Below are 21,369 nucleotides of genomic sequence, written 5' to 3'. Positions count from 1 at the left end.
GATTTACTGGAATGTTCCCGACCCTTATGCAACCCTATTCCCGTCATGTGATCGGAGGAGAGAGAGCTCACCTGGGTAGCCTTCCAGACTGGTCCTCACGTCGTCCACCGAGGGGTACACCTGTCGGAACACACCTCTCAATCATCCCGTTGGACTACCGAAATGGTCAACGGTAAACTGACTGACTTACATAGACATACACTTATTCCAAAGCGCTTTTACAACGGCCTCTCATTCACCCGTTCACACACATTCACACACCAACGGCAGCAAGCTACGATCGCAAGGTGCCGGCCGGCCACGTTCATTGGGAGCAATTTGGGGTTCGGTGTCTTGCCCAAGGACACCACCTCGACACGTGGTCAGCCGGGGGTTCGAACCGCCGATCTGCCGACCTTGCGATCGTTTGACGCCGGCTGCCAGAAGTAGCCGACCCCGACTACCGCAAAGCATCACACGACCGTCCGACAAATAATACCGATAAATAATACCAATAAAATAACAGAGAGAGTGCAGTGTGTGATACTAGGGAGGGAATAGGGAGTGTGTGTGTGTGTGTGTGTGTGTGTGTGTGTGTAGACGGCCTCTATTTTTAGAGGCGGCGCGCGTGTGTATCCCAGGGGGTGCGCTCTCTCTGTGTGACGCTGTGACTTTTCTGCTGACATTTACTGAAGGATCCAAACGGGGGAGCAGAAATCTATGTAAAACCGAAAAGATCAAAAGGAGGCATATCCTCGCTTGACAGACAGGCCCAGGAATGGTGTCTATAGAACTGCTGACAACAAGTCATGTATATGTATATATATATATATATATGTCATTAGACTACCTAAAGTATCACACGACCATCTGACTCCCTGAATAATATGTGATTAGGGAGAGTTTGTGTGAAGATGGCCTCTATAGAGAGAGAGAGAGAGAGAGAGAGAGAGAGAGAGAGAGAGAGAGAGAGAGAGAGAGAGAGAGAGAGAGAGAGAGAGAAAGATCGAAAGAAAGAAAGAAAGAGAAAACAGAGATAGAGAAAGAAAGAGAGAGAGAGAGATATTTGGTTGGTCATAATATGATATAACCATAATATGGTTGAGAGAGACATCGGCTGTGTTCGGAATAGCTTAGCATACTACTCATACTAGATATGACGGAGATTTGAGTATGCGAGAGCGTTCACACTGTACAGTATGCGAGATTTGAGTATGTGAGAAATTTAGTACCGGTATACTGTATATGTTACGGTACATGTGGGAATACGGTACATGTGGGAAAACTAGCGTTAGGGTTAGGTGCTAGGGTGCTACGGTTAAGGTTAGGGTTAGGTTTGGGGGTAGGGTTAGGGTTAGGGATAGGATTAGGGTTAGGGTTAGACATGCCAGCATGTACCAAGTCGACATAGCACCTAACCCTAACCCTAGTTTTCCCTTTCGGAATTATTTAAGTGTGATACGACTGGACAGATGGGGCGGGTTACCGCCGAATGGACAGATGGGGCGGGTTACCGCCGAATGGGCTACTGGATTTTGAGGTTATAGAAAGTTTAGGCTGTAAATTGTCAATCCCATCTGGCAACCCTGTGCGCTTTCAGCCTCGTCAAACTGCGTCATACAAACTTGTCATACAGCTGTTGTTTACATTGTCCGATAGCCTGGGGACCGAAAGCTTGCAATAAACATCGTTTTTTGCACAGATTTGAGTGTGCAGATGCTGCTTTTTTGCACTCTATTTGATACTCTTCAGCTGCAGCACCCCAGCTAAGTCTGATCACGGATGAGCGGTGGTATTTTCACTATACTGGGAATTAACATGGTGAAATGCATTCTTAGACAAGGCTACGTAGTCATGATTACAAATATGCCACTTGAAATGCATGAAATCCAAGTTTATTCGTGTCTTACACACACGTTCGCCTAGTATTTGACTGATTGTAGCCCAATCACAAATTATCCCAGTATTGTCGCTTCAGACGGACAAGTTGGTTGTATTGTGCTTGCTGCAGCAAGCCCACGATATGTTATTGCTCATATATATTTATTTTAATCATGTTCTTTTACCAACTGCTAAGACAACAATATAGTAAAGTAGTTACTTGAGCTAGCTAAAGATATTGGCCCCCCAAATCATTTTACGACTTGTTGTAATTATGTTATGTCGTTTCTGTCAAACTCCGTAAGTAAGCAATGTAAGCAACATATGTAAGCAACGCAGGGTGCGTTCGTAAATCTGCTCTGAGAGTGCCGGAGCGCACACTGGGTTCAACGTCATAAAGGAACCAGGTAATTTCTTTATTTTTTTCCAGATTTTATCCCTTTTTCCCCCAATTTGGTAGCCAATTGAACCCAACCTAGCATCCAATTATCCCCTGCCTATTGCGAAGGATCCGCCGCACGACCCCGTGGCCGGCAGTCCCAGAAGAGGCCGCCAGGCAGACTAGCTGACTGGCTCCTCGAGCCCAGCACCTGTTATTCCGGCACCCCGGGGGCGCTGTTGCGCGACGGATCCTTGTCCGGAAATACTCCTATATCGCCCTCGGGAGCGGCCGCCCAATATGCCGCTCCCCGTGTGTGCCCCAGCCATATCCGGATCTGGCGAGCTGGTATTCGAACCCAGTCCCCAGTGGGCAGCATGCACTAGTGGCCAGTGCTTAGACCGCTACACCACCGCGGGGCTACAGAACCAGGTAATTTGATTGGACAAGAGGCATTCCATGAGTGCTGATCAGATTTCCAGGGCAAATTTACGAACGCAGCCGTAATATAGCTAGGAACAGAAGACGGAAAAAATCGTCAGATTAGATAAACAGGTTATTTTGGTAAACTGGACACATTTTGGGAATATATGTGGTTACTTTCTCGCCAGAAAACATATTAAAACTTCATAAAATAACATGTTAACACTAGTAAAGCCATAATTACAGCTTTTAGCCAATGGAGGTTTAAAATGGAGGTTTAAATTCCCCGCTCCTGGCGAAATGCATTCTGGGAGGCAGTATGCATACTGTGTAAATGGTCGGCTGGTTTTCGCATTCTTATTATGAATTTAGTAGGCAGTATGCAGTATATACTCATTGAGTATGCTAGTATGCAGTATGCTAGTATACCATTCCGAACACAGCCATCGTCTTGGCAGACAATAAGCCTGAGCATTATGGGTAAACCAACGTGTGCATTAGTAGCAACCAGAGCGGGTAATTGTTTGCTTATTACTGTGATTGGAGCAGAGGGATTAGAGAGAGAGAGATAGCAACCAATCAGAACGTAGAGCAGGACAGAAATACAAATACGTTTCTATTGGTCGGATGATGGGGGGGAATTGTGCAGACACACTACACACACACACGCAGAGACACACACACACGCAGACAGACACACACACACACACGCACAGACACACACACGCAGACAGACACACACACACAGACAGACACGCACACAGACAGACACACACGCAGACAGACACGCACACAGAGACACACACACAGATACACTACACACAGGCAGAGACACACAGACGCAGACAGACACACACACACACACACACACACACACACACACACACAGAGACACACACACGCAGAGACACACACACAGAGAGACACACTACACACACACACACTCTACACACTACACACACAGACAGACAGACTCTGAAACTTTACTTTAATCCAATCAGGAGGGGCTACTTTTTGTCAACACTGGCATATCGGCCTGCGACCGTCCCTCTTCCCGCCCTATGTGCCGTCTCCAACCAAATGGCCTTTAACACTAACAACCCCGAAACCAGACTAACCACGACCGAAAGAAGGCTTTCCTTTAGCCAATCAGACGACAGGGAAGGAGGAGGTTACAGGGAGAGGGGGGGGGGGGGGTCCTAGGCACGTACCAAGTGCACGGGGGGGTCCGGGCGGAGGGAGGACTTGCCCAGCGTGGTCAGGGTGCGCTGGAACTCTCCTGCCAGCCACTTGGTCTTGTCCAATCCCATGGAGCCGATGCTGGAGAACTGACCAATGACGGGCCACCTCTCTTCGTCGGGGAGGGGCTTGGTGTGGTCGTGCAGGAGCTAGCGAACGAAAACGAAGTGCACGCAGGATAGAAGAGAGCAGGACGTGACATGGAAAGTCATAGAAAAGTAATTATTTTCTTTGACAGATTGTACAGACAATGAGGTCTTCATTAAATATTGAAAGGCGTCGGAGGAGAAGAAGAACAGTTAAAAATACGGACGACTTTCCTGTGAGAGAAAGGAGCAGACACACCGCTCTCTGGTACGTACCTTCCTCAACCTCAGGTGACCCCATCTGTCCATGTCTGACCCCAGGTACCTCCCGGGGGTGGAGCCTACCAGGTACACTCTGGAGGAGGGAGAGGAGGAGGAGGAGAGGAAGAGGAGGAAGAGAAGAGGAGAGGAGGAGGCGAGGAGAGGAGGAAGAGGAGGAAGAGGAGGAGAGGAGGAAGAGATGGAGAGGAGGAAAGGAGAGGAGAGGAGAGGAGGGAGAGGAGGATGAGGAGGAAGAGGAGGGAGAGGAGGAAGAGGAGGAAGAGGAGGAAAGGAGAGGAGAGGAGGGAGAGGAGGAAGAGGAGGAGAGGAGACTGACTTATATAGACTGACTTATATAGACTGACTCATATAGTCTGACTTATATAGACTGACTTATATAGACTGACTTATATAGATGACTTATATAGACTGACTTATATAGTCTGACTTATATAGATGACTTATATAGACTGACTTATATAGTCTGACTTATATAGACTGACTTATATAGACTGACTTATATAGTCTGACTTATATAGACTGACTTATATAGACTGACTTATATAGACTGACTTATATAGACTGACTTATATAGACTGACTTATATAGTCTGACTTATATAGCGCATTATTCCAAAGCCCTTTACAATGGCCTCTCATTCACACATTCACAATGGCGGCAAGCCAACCGAACCGCCGACCTTGCAACCATTAGACGCCGGCTCTACCTCTACCGGAGCCACAGCCACCGCCCCGCTAACAGCACGTCTCACCTGGTCTCATAGAGACTACAGTATGTCTCTCTTTCTCTCCCTCACTTTCTCTCTCTCTTACCCCCCCTCTCTCTCTCTTTTTCTCTCTCCCTCCCTCTCTCTCTCTCTCTCTCTCTCTCTCTCTCTCTCTCTTTCTCTCCCCCTCTCTCTTTCTCTATCTCTCTCTCTCTCCCCCTCTCTCTCCCTCCCTCTCTCTCTCTCTCTCTCTTTCTCTCCCCCTCTCTCTTTCTCTCTCTCTCTCTCCACCCCCCTCTCTCTCTTTTTCTCTCCCTCCCTCTCTCTTTCTCTCTGTCTCTCCATCACTCTCTCTCTCTCTCTCCCCCTCTTTCTCTCCCCCTCTCTCTCTCCCCCTCTTTCTCTCCCCCTCTCTATCTCTCCCCCTCTTTCTCTCTCTCTCTCCCCCCCCCCTCTCTCTTTTTCTCTCCCTCCCTCTCTCTTTCTCTCTTTCTCTCTCTCTGTCTCTCTCTCCCTCTCTATCTCTCCCTCTCTTTCTCTCCCCCTCTCTCTCTCTCTCTTCCCCCAGTCTGTCTCACCTGGTGTCAGACAGGTCGTGGCCTCTGATCCTGGTGATCCAGTCGGCCAGCTCGGGGGAGCGGTAGGTTGCCAGGTAGGCCAGGAGGTCCCGTTTGAAGAAGGTGGGCGACTCCCCGGCGCTCTCCGGGCTCCCGTCTGGTAACCGTGGATACAGGGGGCTCAGCCACAGCCTGAAAGGCCAGAGAGATCAATACCAACACGTCAAGTCCGTCATAGACGATGATATACTATCAATAACATCCCTTGTTCGTTCAGCCGGAGGGAGAGGACTGGGAGAAGAGGTTGACAGACAGCTTAGGTTGAATTGATATTGAACCGAAAAAAAACAAAAGACACCAAAAAAAAAGACAAAAGAAATCCAAAACAAAAACAAAGACTGTCTGTCACATCTGCCAATAGGAAGGAGGGTAAATAAAAGAAAAAAGCTATTTCAGTGGGAAAGAGAGTAATTACACTGATTAACCACGTCAACAATAGTCTGTCTCGAGTGCTACTTGTGTCACAGAAACTTGAACTTTAGTGAACACCAGACGACTCCTTGGCTGGCATTGATTCCAGGTGTGTGTGTGTGTGTGTGTGTGTGTGTGTGTGTGTGTGTGTGTCTGTGTGTGTCTGTGTGTGTGGGTGTGTGTGGGTGTGTGTGTGTGTGTGTGGGTGTGTCTGTGTGTCTGTGTGTGTGTGTGTGTGTGGGTGTGTGTGTGTGTGTGTGTCTGTGTGTGTGGGTGTGTCTGTGTGTCTGTGTGTGTGTGTGTGTGTGTGTGTGTGTGTGTGTGTCTGTGTGTGTCTGTGTGTGTGTGTGTCTGTGTGTGTGTGTGTGTGTCTGTGTGTGTGTGTGTGTCTGTGTGTGTGTGTGTGTCTGTGTGTGTGTGTGTCTGTGTGTGTGTGTGTGTGTGTGTGTCTGTGTGTGTGTGTGTGTCTGTGTGGGTGTGTGTGTGCGTGCGTGTGTCTGTGTCTGTGTCTGTGTGTGTGTGGGTGTGTGTCTGTGTGTGTCTGTGTCTGTGTGTGTGTGTGTGTGTGTGTGTGCGTGCGTGCATGTGTGCGTGCGTGTGTGCATGTGTGTGTGCGGTCCAGTGAACACAAGACGACTCCACGGCTCGCATTGATTCCCGGTGTGTGTGTGTGTGTCTGTGTGTGTCTGTGTGTGCGTGTGTGTGTGTGTGTGTGGGTTATGTGTGTGTGTGTGTGTGTGTGTCTGTGTGTGTGTCTGTGTGTGTGTCTGTGTGTGCGTGTGTGTGTGTGCGGTCCAGTGAACACAAGACGACTCGCATTGATTCCAGGTGTGTGTCTGTGTGTGTGTGTGTGTGTGTGTGTGTGTGTGTGTGCTCGTGTGCGTGTGCGTGTGTGTGTGCGGTCCACCCTCCAGACTGACTAACGTGATATGACAAGAGGTTACAGTACAGAACAGCATGGATCTGGATCGCTGCCAGACGTCCTCTTATGCCTCATCTTCTCCTGACACCTCGGAGGAGTCCTGCGGGGTCAGAGGTCACAGTAGGCCTCAGAGTAGAGAAGTCTAAAACCGCAGTTCATACACACGCGTCTCCATGACAACTAATGATTGGTGAGGACAGGGGCCAAAGACTGGCATTACTCTGATTTAACCACCGTCCCCCCCTCACGCCCCCCCCCCCCCCGCCTCCTCCCTGCCCCTGGGCCGCCCCAGACACAGTACCTCAGACAGGGTGAAATTGACAGACAGAGGAAGTGAAGAGAGAGAGAGAGAGAGAGAGAGAAAGAGAGAGGGGGGGGGAGAGAGAGAGAGAGGGGGGGAGAAAGAGAGAGGGAGAGAGAGAGAGAGAGAGGGGGGGGAAAGAGAAAGAGAGGGAGAGAGAGGGGGGGAGAGAGAGAGGGAAGAGAGGGGGAGAGAGAGGGAGAGAGAAAGAAAGAGGGAGAGAGACAGAGAGAGAAAGAGAGAGAGAGAGAGAAAAGGAGAGGGGGAGAGAGAGAGAGAAAGTGATGGAGAGAAAGAGAGAGGGAAAGAAAGAGAGAGAGAGGGGCGAGAGAAAGACAGAGAGAGAGTATAATAAGGGGGAGGGTACACTGCATGTGGGTTAGAAGTGGCGTACAGGAGAGAGAGGGCGAGGCTAATTGCTGCTCTCTAACATCACAGTTCTCTCATGGGGCCAGGGTCAAAGGTCAGCTAGTGGAACAGTGAAGAAGGAAATGAAGTGACAGAGGGGAGGGAGATAAGGAATATTCTACAGTAGAGGAGTGGGGAGTCTACGGCAATAATATGAAGTGTCGGAGACGGAGAACAGTTAGTCAAAGGAAGTCTATTCTAGATGAGAGGAACATCGTGCAGGAGAATATTGATGTGCTATGAGTTCCCTCACACAACCCCTGACGCTTCTGAGGTGATCCACTAGAAGAACATTTTCCTATAATAAGACAATCTAATTAAGTCGGCCTAATGAGAAATCGATTGACAGACCGTGTGTCTGATCAGTCCCATCAATTATTTATCGTAGCGGGGAAAAAAAATCACAGTGACCCAGTTATTTCGTTTCGACATTTAATTCTCCAAGTCGCTGCTGCTGCTGCTGTTGCTGTTGCGAAGGTTGTCATGGAAACCGGCAGAGAAGGGGTTATTAACATTGGCAAAATGACAGATGATGTTAATATCAAATAGGAGACTTGCTACTTCATCCTTTATTCCTTCATGAATAAAGTAATGCAAATGTGTAACCTTGTAAGGAAGCTTTCAATGCGTGATGGAAACGTGTGAGGTGCTTGCTCAAAGTGAGAACTTGAACTGCTTGATCCAGCAACTGTCAATGATGAGCATGTTTTACGAGGCCAGATGAGGGTAGAAACAGTGGCGTAGCGGACGGGCCCGCAAACGACGCACCGCGGGGGGGCCCCAGCCACTAGGGGGCCCCCTAACATATGGATACAAATTATTTTTTAATTTGTTTTTTATTTAAAAAAATTAAAAAATTAAAAATAAGTGGCCCTTCATTGTGTCAACCTTAATTTTAATATATAGGCCTATATTAAAAAATATATACATAGTTAGCCGTATCCAATAGCAACATGACTTTGACGTCACACGAAAATGAGCATATAAAAGGAAAAAAATTCAGCGAAACTTCGAAAAATGTAATCTTTTCTTTTACCCAATGCAGCTTCTGAGACTAACACGGGTAGGGATGCGATTAGCACTGGGTCAGGGACAAACGTCGTTGATGCACCTGTTGCTAGCAGCACCACTGTGGAGGCCAGTGTTACTGCAGCTGGCATGGCGCAGGATGACCCGGCCGTTCGCGTTCGGAAACCTCCGAACGTTGGCGCTGTCTGGCGAACGAGCCCGCGTTCATACCAGTGTACCAACGCGGGCTCGTTCGCCAGACAGCGCCAACGTTCGGAGGTTCCCAAACGCGAACGCGAACCGGCACGGTTCTTTGCCGGTGTGAAAGCCCTATATGAGGGGTTCAGCGTCAGTTCGCTTCGGTGCACCTTGCTGCCTGATTGTCTGTCCCTGTGTCATTCACTCTCAACATGGATACAAGTACAATAAGCATTCTTTAGGTGGTGGTAGATTCTCCAACAAAGATGTCTCCAACGAGATGTCCAACAAAGGATTTGACAAACCCTGGCCAATTTTGCGCAACAAGTAGACTCTGCAGCGGAGACAGGGTTGCCAGATGGGCTGGTTTTTGGTGGATTTAGAAGTTTTTAGATTGGTTAGGTTGGAAATTCTCAATCCCATCTGGCAACCCTTAGCGGAGAGTCTACAGATTGTATGTTTACAGATATCGCACTGCTGTGCACACCGCACTTTGTTAAAAGAAACCTTGCGGGGGGGCCTCGGGATTTTGCGGTACGCCACTGGTAGAAACTGCTGATTTACTTCAGATTACTATGAGAGAAATTCTCATAAAAGCACTGAAAACTATGAGAATGTCTTTGATAAAGTAGACAATGAAAAGATGATGACGACGATGATGATGATGATGATGATGATGATGATGATGATGACGACGACGACGACAACGAGGAAGGAGAAGAAGAAGTTTCAACCTTTGTCATTTCACAGAGTACAACGAAATGTATTTCTGCTCTAGGCCAGGGGTCAGGGGTCAGAGCCATAGACGGCGGCCCTGGAGCAATTAGGGGTTCAGTGCCTTGCTCAAGGGCACTTCGACACGTGGCCAGCCGGGGTTCGAACCGCTGAGCTGCCGACCTCGCGATCACTAGACTGTTGGTGAATATTCTTCTTAGTTGATATACTGATAGGTAAATTATAGAAGCACGAGGACTTTGATGAAGCCCTTTATTAACTGAGATCACGGTGACACCAGAGTGTCGTGGAGAGATCTGACTCGTATTTCAGTTTATATAGTCATTCCTCATCCCCAGACACATAAACATGTGTTCATACCTCACACTTCACTGCCACGTAAACAGGAAAAAAATAAAAAACTCCGGCACGAAATGGGCTACTTTTGATCACACTGGGCCGGCAAAAAGTATTTGGGGCGGTCGGGCTGGATAAATAGCATTTGGGCGTTACCAAAATATCAGGGCCTGAAAGTTACAAAATGCGTGAAGTTAAAACACACACCCTAGTAGCTACATACCTACAATGTGCAGGTTTTTATTTTATTTTACAAACATCATTGGCAACAGACATACAGTTTAGGGGCAGGCAATGGGCCACCTGCCCAAGAGTAATTAGCAGTTTTCTAACAATAATGGTTTTGGGCTGGTTGGTTTTTGGTGTATTAAACAGTTTTTAAGACTGTGGTTAGGCTGGAAATTGTCAATCTCATCTGGCAACCCTGCCCTCTGGTACAATCTCTTCCACAGGATTTTTGGCAGAACATTCTGTTATGCTGTTATTTATATGCTGCATTTATTTCACAAAATCCAAGACCAAGAACAGACATTTAATCTGGAAAGGCAAGTTATTCAACTACACAATAGCACACAGAACAACAGGCTGAATAGGTGTCCGGTATGTTAACGTAACACCTTAACAGTTATTCAGCTACACAATAGCATAAAGAACATACCTGGGAGGCTGAATAGGCTAAATGAACATAACAAGCCAGCCAGTCCAACAAGCAGGTTACCGGTAAGTAAGTTCACCAAGCTCCCGTTAATGTTTCAGTTAATTTCTTCAGTGGTACAGGAGCAGCATATAGTTGTCACAAGCCCAGAGCGCCCTCTCACGGCTGTAGACGGTAATGTTTACTCCTTGGTTAATGTCAGTCAGTATGAAATTATATATATTTGTATATATAAGTCGCACCTGACTATAAGTCGCAGGACCAGCCAAACTATGAAAAAAAGTGTGACTTATAGTCCGGAAAATACGGTACTTTTAGACAAGAAAAACATGTTTTTCCCCAACAAGACACCGGCAACTCTACCGGCTGAGCCACAGCCGCCCCACTAGAGAAAGAGGAAGAGGAAGAGGAGGAAGAGGAAGAGGAGGAAGAGGAGGGACTCACCCCTGGGTCTTCTGGTACCAGTCGGCTCTGATGAGGTTGGAGGTGAGGATGACGACGCGGAAGCCTTCCTCGTACCACAGCAGCATCATCTTCCTGGGAAAACAAGATGGACGCCGCGTGTCAGCTAGCACCACACACAACGACTAGACCACCACGACAGAACACAGCCTTTAACCCAATAACAATAATAAAAATAATAATAATAATAATAATAATAATAATAATCTCTTTTGTTTGGTCTCAATAACAAGGAAAAAAAGCAATAAAATGGGGGAAATATTACTTAAAATAAGCACAATTATCTGCCACCAGAACAGGAAAATCTCACTTCCCAAGAATTTCTTAAAACAAGTCAAAGAGATCTTAAAACTAGTGCAGCCAGACAAAAAAAACAAGCATATATTGCCTTGATTTAAGATATTCCATCCAACTTTTTGCCGTGTATCCATTGTGAAGTACCACAAGCCTTAATCAGCGATGGATGACAAACAATGGAACGGTCCCACAGCGACCCAGAGCCTGGCCACTCCAGTAACACTTCATCAGAACCGGGCCTGCGACTACACAACATGACCCTGTCAGCGCTGGACCACCTCTGACTGCTCCTTTAAATGGTTGACTTATATAGCGCCTTATTCCAAAGCGCTTTACAACGGCCTCTCATTCACCCATTCACACACACACATTCACACACCAATGGCGAGTTAGGCAAGCTACCATGCAAGGCGCCGGCCCCGCTCATTGGGAGCAATTTGGGGTTCAGTGTCTTGCCCAAGAATGTGTCCAGCCGCCGTTCGATCCGCTGATCCGGCTCTACAGCCGGCCCAATAATTGACCATTTAGCAGATGCTTTTTTAATCCAAAGCGATTTACAATTAGAGATTACTGGGACATTACAGGGTTCTCCTACCACAGCTGCCGCAGACGACACTCAGCTCTTCCTGTCCTTCCCCCCCTCTGACCTACATGTGGCAACACGTGTCTCTGCATGTCTCGCTGACATCTCTACATCGATGTCAGGCCACCATCTCAAGCTCAACCGTAACAAGAGTGAGCTACTCTTCATCCCTGGGAAAGCCTGCCCTCTCCATCACAGTGGAGAACTCTACTGTAAACCCCTTCCCACGGCTGTCAGAACTGCAGAGTCACTCCCCGTTTTCCGTTGGAGACCGAAGACCCATCTCTTCGGGTTACCTCTTAACTGCTCCTCCTGAGACACCTGCTTCCCCCTACACTGTGTGTCCTAAGATTCCTACTTCCCCCTTTGTACTGTTTCTCCAGTGTCTAGAAAAAAATATGATTATTATTTATTTATTTTCAATTCTTTCTTCTTCTATCACGATGACTGGGCCCCTGGCCTGAGCTAGATTACTCTTCCTGCTACGACTGGTGAATTTATGATTTACTTGCTAAGTCAAATGTATCGATTGTAAGTCGCTTTGGAATAAGGCGTCTGCTAAATACCAAAAATGTAAATGTAAATGATTCTCCCTGGAGTCATTTAGGGATTAAGTGTTTTGCTCTCGTTCAGTGAATGGTGTTTAACTATAAAACTATCCATCCATGTTAGTCTCCATGGAGCAGCAACAACCATGCTCTGAATAAGGCAACACACGAGGGACCAACACACTCCTTAAGACATTTAAGTGTAACTGTTTTATGTTTTCCTATTGTCTTTCCTATGTGATTGTCCCTGACTGTACCTGCTGTGTTGTTTCTGTCATGTATGTTGCAGAACAGCAACCTGCTGTGGACCGGTTTTAACTGAGTCAGGCCAGTCTAACTGTAACACACTTTAACATCTTGTAACATGTTACTTTTGAATGAATGAATTTATTTGACATGTTTTTAAAATGTGGTGTACAGTTATCGGCTCCAAGCAGCCTAAAAAGCATACATACATGTATATATCCTGTATATAAACAAATGAAATATAAATAAATAAATGCAAAAACAATACAAACATTTTCAAAATAAAAGAAATCATAACTGAATCCATGACCATCCATAGTCACCTGACCCTTACACCAGAGATACAGAGCAACACGGACTTGACAAATTGATGATCACCTGACTTCACATTCATCACATTAACATCAACAACAAGTACATCAACAAGTACTACTTCAAAGCGTGTTCTCAAGGTCACAGCGCGTGTGCAATTTGCCCCAACGACGTGGTCGCAATCCTCCTATGAACATTGTCAAAGGAGGAGATCAGAAGAAAATAATTCCTCCGATCCCTCAGAAGAAGAAGAAGACTTCTCGGAATAAGGGCAGATGCTGTCAGCTGCATGAGTGTTCTGGGGGGGAGATGATTACTACACACCTAGGAATTCATGTGCTGAAATGAATTAACCTGTGTGTGTGTGTGTGTGTGTGTGTGTGTGTGTGTGTGTGTGTGTGTGTGTGTGTGTGTGTGTGTGTGTGTGTGTGTGCTGAACATTGAGTTGAGAAATGCAACATAGTTCTTCAGAAGGGGTGAAAGCACCATCAACTTTAACACCTCCTCGACCTCCTCGACATCATTGGATAAAGCTGAATTGTTAAGAAGAAGAAATGGACTGACTTACAACGGCCTCTCATCCACACACACATTCACACACCGATGGTGTCAAGCTACCATGCAAGGCGCCGGCCCGCTCGTTGGGAGCAATTCGGGGTTCAGCGTCTACCTGCAGGCTATCTTTCAGTGAAGGAGACGTCCCCAAACACAGCCAGTGTGGCGTACGAGACAAACGGAGACAACACTAAACACCAAGCAGTTTCACACTTGCCTTAATCATCATATCAAATAGACAATGCGTTGTTGTTGTTGTTGTTGTTGCTGTTGTTCTGGTTTTAATTCTTCAGGTTGACCCCAGAGTACAACACAGGTTGTGAAAACAAGATGTGTGGGTGAGGCTCAAACCATCAGACAGTCAAACGTCTGACGACTGGCAGCTTCATAAGCTCATCATAACCACCTTCATAAGCACTTACTTTAGACACAATGTACTTTTGCTGCTTTGGCTAAAAGCGTTTGTTTGTTAAAAATGTCAACAATTGAAATATTAACGAAAGAATGAGACAGTGGATGATGTGTGAAGAGAGATAGAACTTACGTGTGGTGGGTTCCAAAGGCGATATCCAGCTTGGCCTGTTAATAAAAGCCAAATAAATCCACTTAAACCCCATGCAGCCCAATTAGCGTAATGCAGCACGATTGCGAGACCGTCTCTGGGAGCGTGATTAGGGAAATGACTTTAATGAATTGAACTAAATCATATAAATAAATTCAATTAAATATAACAACTTCAAAGGATTTTTAAGTAATAGTTTAAAAGCTTACAGGATCGAGTGCGTTCAGGAGTGAAAATAGAGAAGAACGGTTATAAGAAAATGTGACACGGTCTAGTGTTTTGGTCTGCGTGTCGGCCAAATGTTCAGACTTTTTCTTTTGAAACACGGAACTACGTTTCGACGTCGTTGAGAAACACAACACACACTCGCTAGTCAAGCCAAAATACTGCAACGCAATGGATTGGGTGAGTAATCCCCCACTGCTATCTAGTTAACTAGAACTTTACATTGTTAGCAGGGTCACTTAGTCCATAGATTTTCATTTTCATTTTAATACTGAAATGTACTCACATTTTTCGAAAGAAAAGTCAGATCATTACATCAGATCCCGATATGAGGACCAACGCATTAGGGCTGCCACAAACGATTATTTTCATAGTCGACTAATCACCGATTATTTTAACGATTAGTCGACTAATCGGATCATAAATTACAGCTTATCGCACAATTACTCAATCGCTCTTATTTAGCTATCATCTTCTAAATCAGCTTCTAAATTTAGCTTGAAGTTGTTAGTTGTTGTTGTAGGCATGTGCTAACTAAAAATAAAGACAATTAAAATGATTGTTCACTCAAAAATAGATATTTTAATGAACTTTGCAGATTTATTTCTGGCATCACTTGCATGTAATGTAATGTAAAGAGTAGTAGAGGGTGCAAACTGCTGAGTAAAATGAGGTAGGCTAGGCACTAGGCAACCAAAAGAATACAAAAAAAATAATAATACTTGTACAGAGTACAAAAGTTTTGCTTTGCTTCACTCATCTCATAGTAGAACGCGCCTTCTTAGCACTGTAACGTTAAGACAACATTTTTAGCTATTTGATAAGTATCGCTTTGATGACAACGTAAAATAATGTAAGAAGGCTTTTAACGTAACGATATCGTTAGCCAATAACAAGCTAACTAGCTTACCGAGACGAGCCATCGTCTTCCTCGTCATCTGCCACAACGTGCTTCCTTTTTAGATGCTCGCGCATCATAGACGTGCTGCCATGATAAGCGAGTTCAGCTTTGCAAATTTTACATTTTACATTCTTTTTTTCAACGTTGTGGTTGAAATGCTCCCACACTTTAGAGGTACGAGGACAGGAAGACATTTCTCTGTTTGTTTTTCCGGGGAAGTCACTTGTGCCCCGGATGACCGACACTGCGCATGTACATCAAAGACACTGGGAGACGCTAGCCAGTGGCAGCTTCAGGGAAGAAAAACGAATGCTTATCGAATGAAATGAATGGTCTTTATTGTCATTGATATAGTACAGGTACCAAACAACGAAATTTGGGAGGGGGGGCTCCCCTGGTGCTAGGCAAAAAAAAAAAACGCTTATTTCAGCTCCCAAAAAACATGCGACTACGGCGATTACCAAATATGTCGGCGACGATTTTGGTAGTCGACGTCGTCGTGACTAGTCCACTAATCGTGGCAGCCTTACAACGCATTAGAACGTGTCACAAATGGTTATGGTGTGTAGGGTTAAGTGTTGTGTAGAAGTGTAGGAGCAAAACTTTGTGAGAATACATGCTGCCCTCTGGTGGTCAGAAACGGTCATTGCAGTACAAGACGGCGTACCTGGCAGAAGTGCACGTGTGCGTAGGGCTGAGCCTGCTTTATCAGACGAGCCTTGGCCTCCCGCTTGTCTCCATGGACGATCAGAACAGGCTTATCCCTGCAATAACACACAGAACAAAGTCTTCATCATCATCATCATCATCATCATCGTCAACAACAACAACCATACCATAATCATCAACAGTAGTATAATCTAGGGTTAGGCCGATATCATTTGTGATATTCAAAACCTATCGTGATATTGTTCTCTTAAAGAAAACAATCTTTCAAAATAATGAAATGTGGATATCGCCCAAACCCTAGAGGAATCAGAATGATCCTTTCATTGTAGAGGCAAGGCTACTCCCTCCCTCCCTCCCTCCCTCACCCACCCACTCACTCACTCACTCACTCACTCATTAACCCACCCACTCACCCACCCACCCAGTCAACCACCCAACCACCCACCCACTCCCTCCCTCACCCACTCACTCACTCACTCACCCACCCACTCACTCATTAACCCACCCACTCGCCCACCCACCCACCCACTCACCCACCCACCCACCCACCCACTCACTCCCTCCCACTCACAGTATTTCAACAGTAAAGGTAATCAGGGCGTTACCTGAACTCAGGTGGGTACTGCTGAACCAGCCAGGCGATATCAAAGCAGTAGTTGAACTACACAGGGAAGACCAAGTCAATAGGCGGAAACTGTGTCTCACATATCCAGAAGCCAATACAAAACCAACAAACCAAAGTAAATATCAAGCATAATAATATCATACCTGAGCCGATTCTTTCAGTGTCCCAAACAGAGGTGAGAGGATTTCTAAATTGAGGAGAAAAAGTTGAATGATTATTTCAAAACATTATAGAGGAATAGTCTATATGTCTTCATTGATAAAAAAAAAACACGTACATGTCCTTCTCCTCTCCTCATCTCCTTGAACGCACACTGATATAAAAAATGAGTTGTTGAAAGCAATAACGACAGCTGCCTTTCTAGCTGACCAGATGACCCAGCCTTTTTAGCCATTATCTTATTCATTATCTTGTTAAATGATTATCTATATATACAGTATATATATATATAGGGTTAGGGTTATGTTACGGTACATGTGGGAATACGGTACATGTGGGAAAACTAGGGTTAGGGTTAGGTGCTACTTCGACTTGGTACATGCCGGTATGTCTAACCCTAACCCTACCCCTATCCCTAGCACCCAACCCTAACCCTAGTTTTCCCACATGTACCGTATTCCCACATGTACCGTAAATATATATACAGTATATATATCTACTCGTCATTTTTATTATTTACTCAATAACTAAATGTTATTAACATTTTCTTACTCTCCTCCTCTTGATGTATTTTTTAATATTTTTTTTATATATTTTTTTTTTTAATGCTGTTTAATGCTGTATGTAAAGCACTTTGAATTGCCCCTGTTGTATGAAATATGCTATACAAATAACCTTGCCTTGCCTTGCCTTACAAGAGCTGAGGCAGGGAGAAGGAGCGTGGGGAAGGAAGGCAGCGCTCACCTTTGATGTGCATGGCCCCGGTGTTGTAAGCCTTGTCCAGCCCGGTGACCTTGTTGAGGTAGAACCTGTAGGTGTCGTTAACGGGGGGGACGCTGGTCTCAAAGAAGTCGTCCGGCTCGTCTATGTAGTAGGTCCGGCCGTGGGGGCTGGGGGGGCGCTCCACCTCCACCTTCGCCCTCTTCGGGTTGGGGCTGGGGCTGGCCCTCTTGGGGGGCGGAGGCTCTTTCTGACCCAAGCTCTGACCCTTGACCTTATCGTCGTCGTCGTCGTCGCTGTCCGAGAGAGCCCAGCTCTTATCTGCTTCCTTCTTCCTCTTTCCAGCCAGGGAGGGGCTGGACTCGTACCTCAGTGGTTTCTGTTGGTTGGCCTGGGCTGCCTGTCTGGCCTCAGAGCCAATGGCCAGAGAGTTCGAGGGCGTCTGGAGCGGCACTGGCGACGGTTCTGGTTTCACATCGACCGGGAGCGTGGCAGGTTCCTGCTTCGGATAGGGGTCTGTCTCGAGGGTGTTGTGGTTGGAGTCGGGGGGTCTGCGTTGGGCGGGCGAGGGGGGGCTGTCGTCGGAAGCGGCGGCGGCGGGGTGTGAGTCTTCATCATCGTCATCGTCACTGCTGGAGAGAGCCCACTTGCCGTGCTGACCCCCCCGAGACATGTCTGACACAGAGGAGGAGGAGGTCAGGGGGTTCGACAAAACGACAAAGTTAAAAGTCAGTAAGAGAACGTCAAGCTTGAATTGCTTAGCCTAGAAATGCCCAGGGTAAAGCCTAGACTGATGGGAGACACAAAGGGCATTACTGGGGGAAGTTGTAACTGTTTAAAACAAGAAGCTGAACACAGAAGCGATGTTACAGTTATCTGGACTTATCTGCCATCGTGACTTGTTATCAACAGAAGCCTCTAATTCACAGGTGTATACAGGTGTCTATAACACAGCTACAGCTACTAGATTGTAATCAAGTGCAATACTGAAATACAACTGTGAACATTTCAAACCTGCAAACTGCGACACTTTAAATGAATGTGCAATAATACTATCATGTGCAATATGACAACCCTCGGGTACATAAGGTTCAGAGATAGGAAATGTTAGGATATTTATAGCATAGCATAGAGTACAGCACAGTGTTTTATTTGTATAGTATAGTATAGTGGATAGTGTATATAGCCTTTATTTATGTAAACCAGCTCTTTTCCCTTCTTGTTTTTAGTATTTCTTTCCTAGCACCAGGGGAGCCCCCCCTCACAAATGTCGTTGTATGGTACCTGTACTGTATTAATGACAATAAAGACCATTCATTCATTCATTCATTCATTCATTAGAGAGAAAAAGAGGGACTGAGTGATCCCCAGTTGCTCCAGGCCACGCCCCCATACAGGTTCCAGGCCACGCCCCCATACAGGTTACAGGCCACGCCCCATACAGGTTACAGGCCACGCCCCCATACAGGTAGATAGGTTTAGCCTACCTTTTGCAAACTGGACCAGAATCATACAAGACTTGCTCGCTACTGTAATTGTGAAAGATAATTAGCTACATATGCAAGAAGACTGCATACAAGACTAAACCCTAACCCTAAACTGGCTGGAGGCATTCAATAACCGTAGAGTGGCGGGAGATACTCACTGCAGATGGAAGTTCTCTTTCTTTGTACTAGAAATATATTAATTTAGACCCATGCATATATCTCCAACTCTAGGATCTAGGATGATCCAGATGTGGGTCGCGTATTGCATGAATCTGATCAGTAGAATCACTCTGTTTTATTCTTGATAGATGACTGATACTGTTTTGATTTTGCAGCTGCAAAAAAGCTCGTGTTTTGATAAACGGTGCCCTAATAATGTCCTTCCGGGTGCAACGTGGACAGGGCATCTTAGTTCCTACCTTATGCTTCATTGATGGGACTCTGAATAGAGGTGGGGATGGGGAGAAGTGTGTTATTTGAATGTGTAGACATGTGTTTAAAGCCTTGTTGACATGATCAACAACACACCCATCAGTAACACAGATAGTTTATAACAAATACAACACGTGTATTTTAGTAGCTGTGGCCTGGATAGTGAATTGGACTGGTGATATATTATATATATATATCTGTCTGATTTATGGTCTATTGATCTATTATGATTATGATTGTAGAATCATGACTCAGTGTTGTCTTGTAAGGGTCTTGTAAGGGTGGGTGGTGGTGTAATCAGGCTTTAGCAGCAGCACATTTATCCTGACTGTTGTTGTGTTGCTGCACAGAGCGCCAGCGCCATCATGTGGCTGGTTGGTGTAACTGAGGTTTACTGCGTTCGGAAATGCGCTCTGGAACTCTGATCAGCACTGATGGAATGCCTCTTGTCCAATCAAATTACTTGGGTCTCTTTATGACGTTGAACCCAGTGTGCGCTCCGGCGCCACTCCGAGAATTTACGAACGCAGCCCGGAATTGGAGGATAATAATGGCTTGATCTATAGCTAATAAAATAAATAAAATAAATAATATAGCTGATCTTTAACCGCTGGTTGTTGATGTCACCACCACCTTTTTCTTCTTCTTCTTCTTCTTCTTCTGTGTTCCTCAGTGCGCCTTTGTGGGTGTTGGCCTCCAGCGCTGCTGTGCGCCACCGCCACCTGCTGACCAAAACAGAAGATTGGACACTAGTGGATTGCTGCTTTCAGCAAAAAACGTAAATAATAGTTGTAATATGGAGGTGTGGAAAGAAGTAGAATTGGTCGTGTTGATTAAATGTTGCTGTTCTCTCTAAATGTCATTGATTGTTTGTTTATATGTGTGTGCATGTAGGTGGACAAATGTATATGTTCGGGAGGGAGGGGTGGGTGGAGGGGAGGGAGAAAAACAGAAAATAGTCATGCTTTTTTCAATGTACATGCCATCTTCTATATTTAAATAAATAAATTAAATGTTATGTACATTGAAAAAAGCATGAATATTTTCTGTTTTTCTCCCCTTCTTTTCTGCGGGCACGGATAGTGGCGTCCACACCCACACAACGACGTTGATGCCAACATTCCAGAAGTGGGTGCTGAATTTCTCAACTTTGAGAGGTAGGTCAAAGCTATTGGTGCAATTAGGGGTGAAGTGCCTTGCTCAAGGGCAACTGAGGCAGGGATCAAACCAGTATCCAAATCAACAACCTTCCGATTGCTAGGCAGCCTCTCTAATCTCTAGGCTACAGCTACCCTCTAAAGGTGTACAGGCCCCAGTGAGATTTGAACTCACGACCCCCAAGACCAGTGCTCTAACCCCTGAGCTATGGAGCCCTAGACAAAGGCAGCAGTAACAGCATGGAGCCACATTCAGGGAGGAGTTCACATACAGCATCTTCACACTAAGTAAGATTAAATATCTTAAATCAAGGCAATATAAAATAATATTTTTTGCACCCAGCATTTGGTGATGTCCATGTGTTCCAGACTTCAGGCAGTCATTGCCTGCAAAGGATTCTCGACAAAGTATTAAAAATGAACATTTTACTTACTGTATGATTGTTAATTAATTTTGTCCAATTACTTTTGAGCTCCTGAAAATAGGGGACTGTGTATAAAAATGGTTGCAATTCCTAAATGTTTCATACAATATTTTGTACAACCCCTTGAATTAAAGCTGAAAGTCTGCACTTCAATTACATCTTGATTGTTTCATTTCAAATCCTTTGTGGTGGCATACAGAGCCCAAATTATGGAAATTGTGTCACTGTCCAAATACTTCCAGACCTAACTGTATATAAATAAAAGAATGTCAATGACCCCAGGTGTGGGACTTTATTAGGTCAAACAGGTTTGAGGGGTCAGGCAAAGGACTTGGTGGAGTCAGGCAAGGGTCAGGCGATCATCGTTGTAATCCATGGAGCAGGGCAGGAACCGTGGTGCAAGGTGCTGGGCTGGAGGTGTCCATGGTGCTGAGTGCC

General features: G+C 45.7%; 1 protein-coding gene across 1 annotated transcript in view; it reads right to left on the bottom strand.

Annotated features, from left to right (window-relative positions):
* tdp1 (tyrosyl-DNA phosphodiesterase 1) overlaps positions 1-18,103 on the bottom strand; it is a gene marked incomplete at both ends in the record, with an annotated part of 35,620 nt that extends 17,517 nt beyond the window's left edge. Inside the window, 10 exons of the mRNA XM_080527818.1 lie at positions 72-120; positions 3,874-4,050; positions 4,264-4,342; positions 5,554-5,724; positions 11,011-11,103; positions 14,114-14,148; positions 15,925-16,021; positions 16,532-16,587; positions 16,695-16,738; positions 17,455-18,103. Coding sequence (XP_080383944.1) covers positions 72-120; positions 3,874-4,050; positions 4,264-4,342; positions 5,554-5,724; positions 11,011-11,103; positions 14,114-14,148; positions 15,925-16,021; positions 16,532-16,587; positions 16,695-16,738; positions 17,455-18,103 — 1,450 coding nt within the window. The remainder of the gene's footprint in view (positions 1-71; positions 121-3,873; positions 4,051-4,263; positions 4,343-5,553; positions 5,725-11,010; positions 11,104-14,113; positions 14,149-15,924; positions 16,022-16,531; positions 16,588-16,694; positions 16,739-17,454) is intronic.
* Positions 18,104-21,369: the final 3,266 nt, after the last annotated feature.

Source organism: Nansenia antarctica (assembly GCF_963989245.1).
Source record: "Nansenia antarctica genome assembly, chromosome: 3".
In the NCBI taxonomy this organism is placed as follows: Eukaryota; Metazoa; Chordata; class Actinopteri; order Argentiniformes; family Microstomatidae; genus Nansenia; species Nansenia antarctica.
This window is presented reverse-complemented; position numbering and strand designations above follow the sequence as displayed.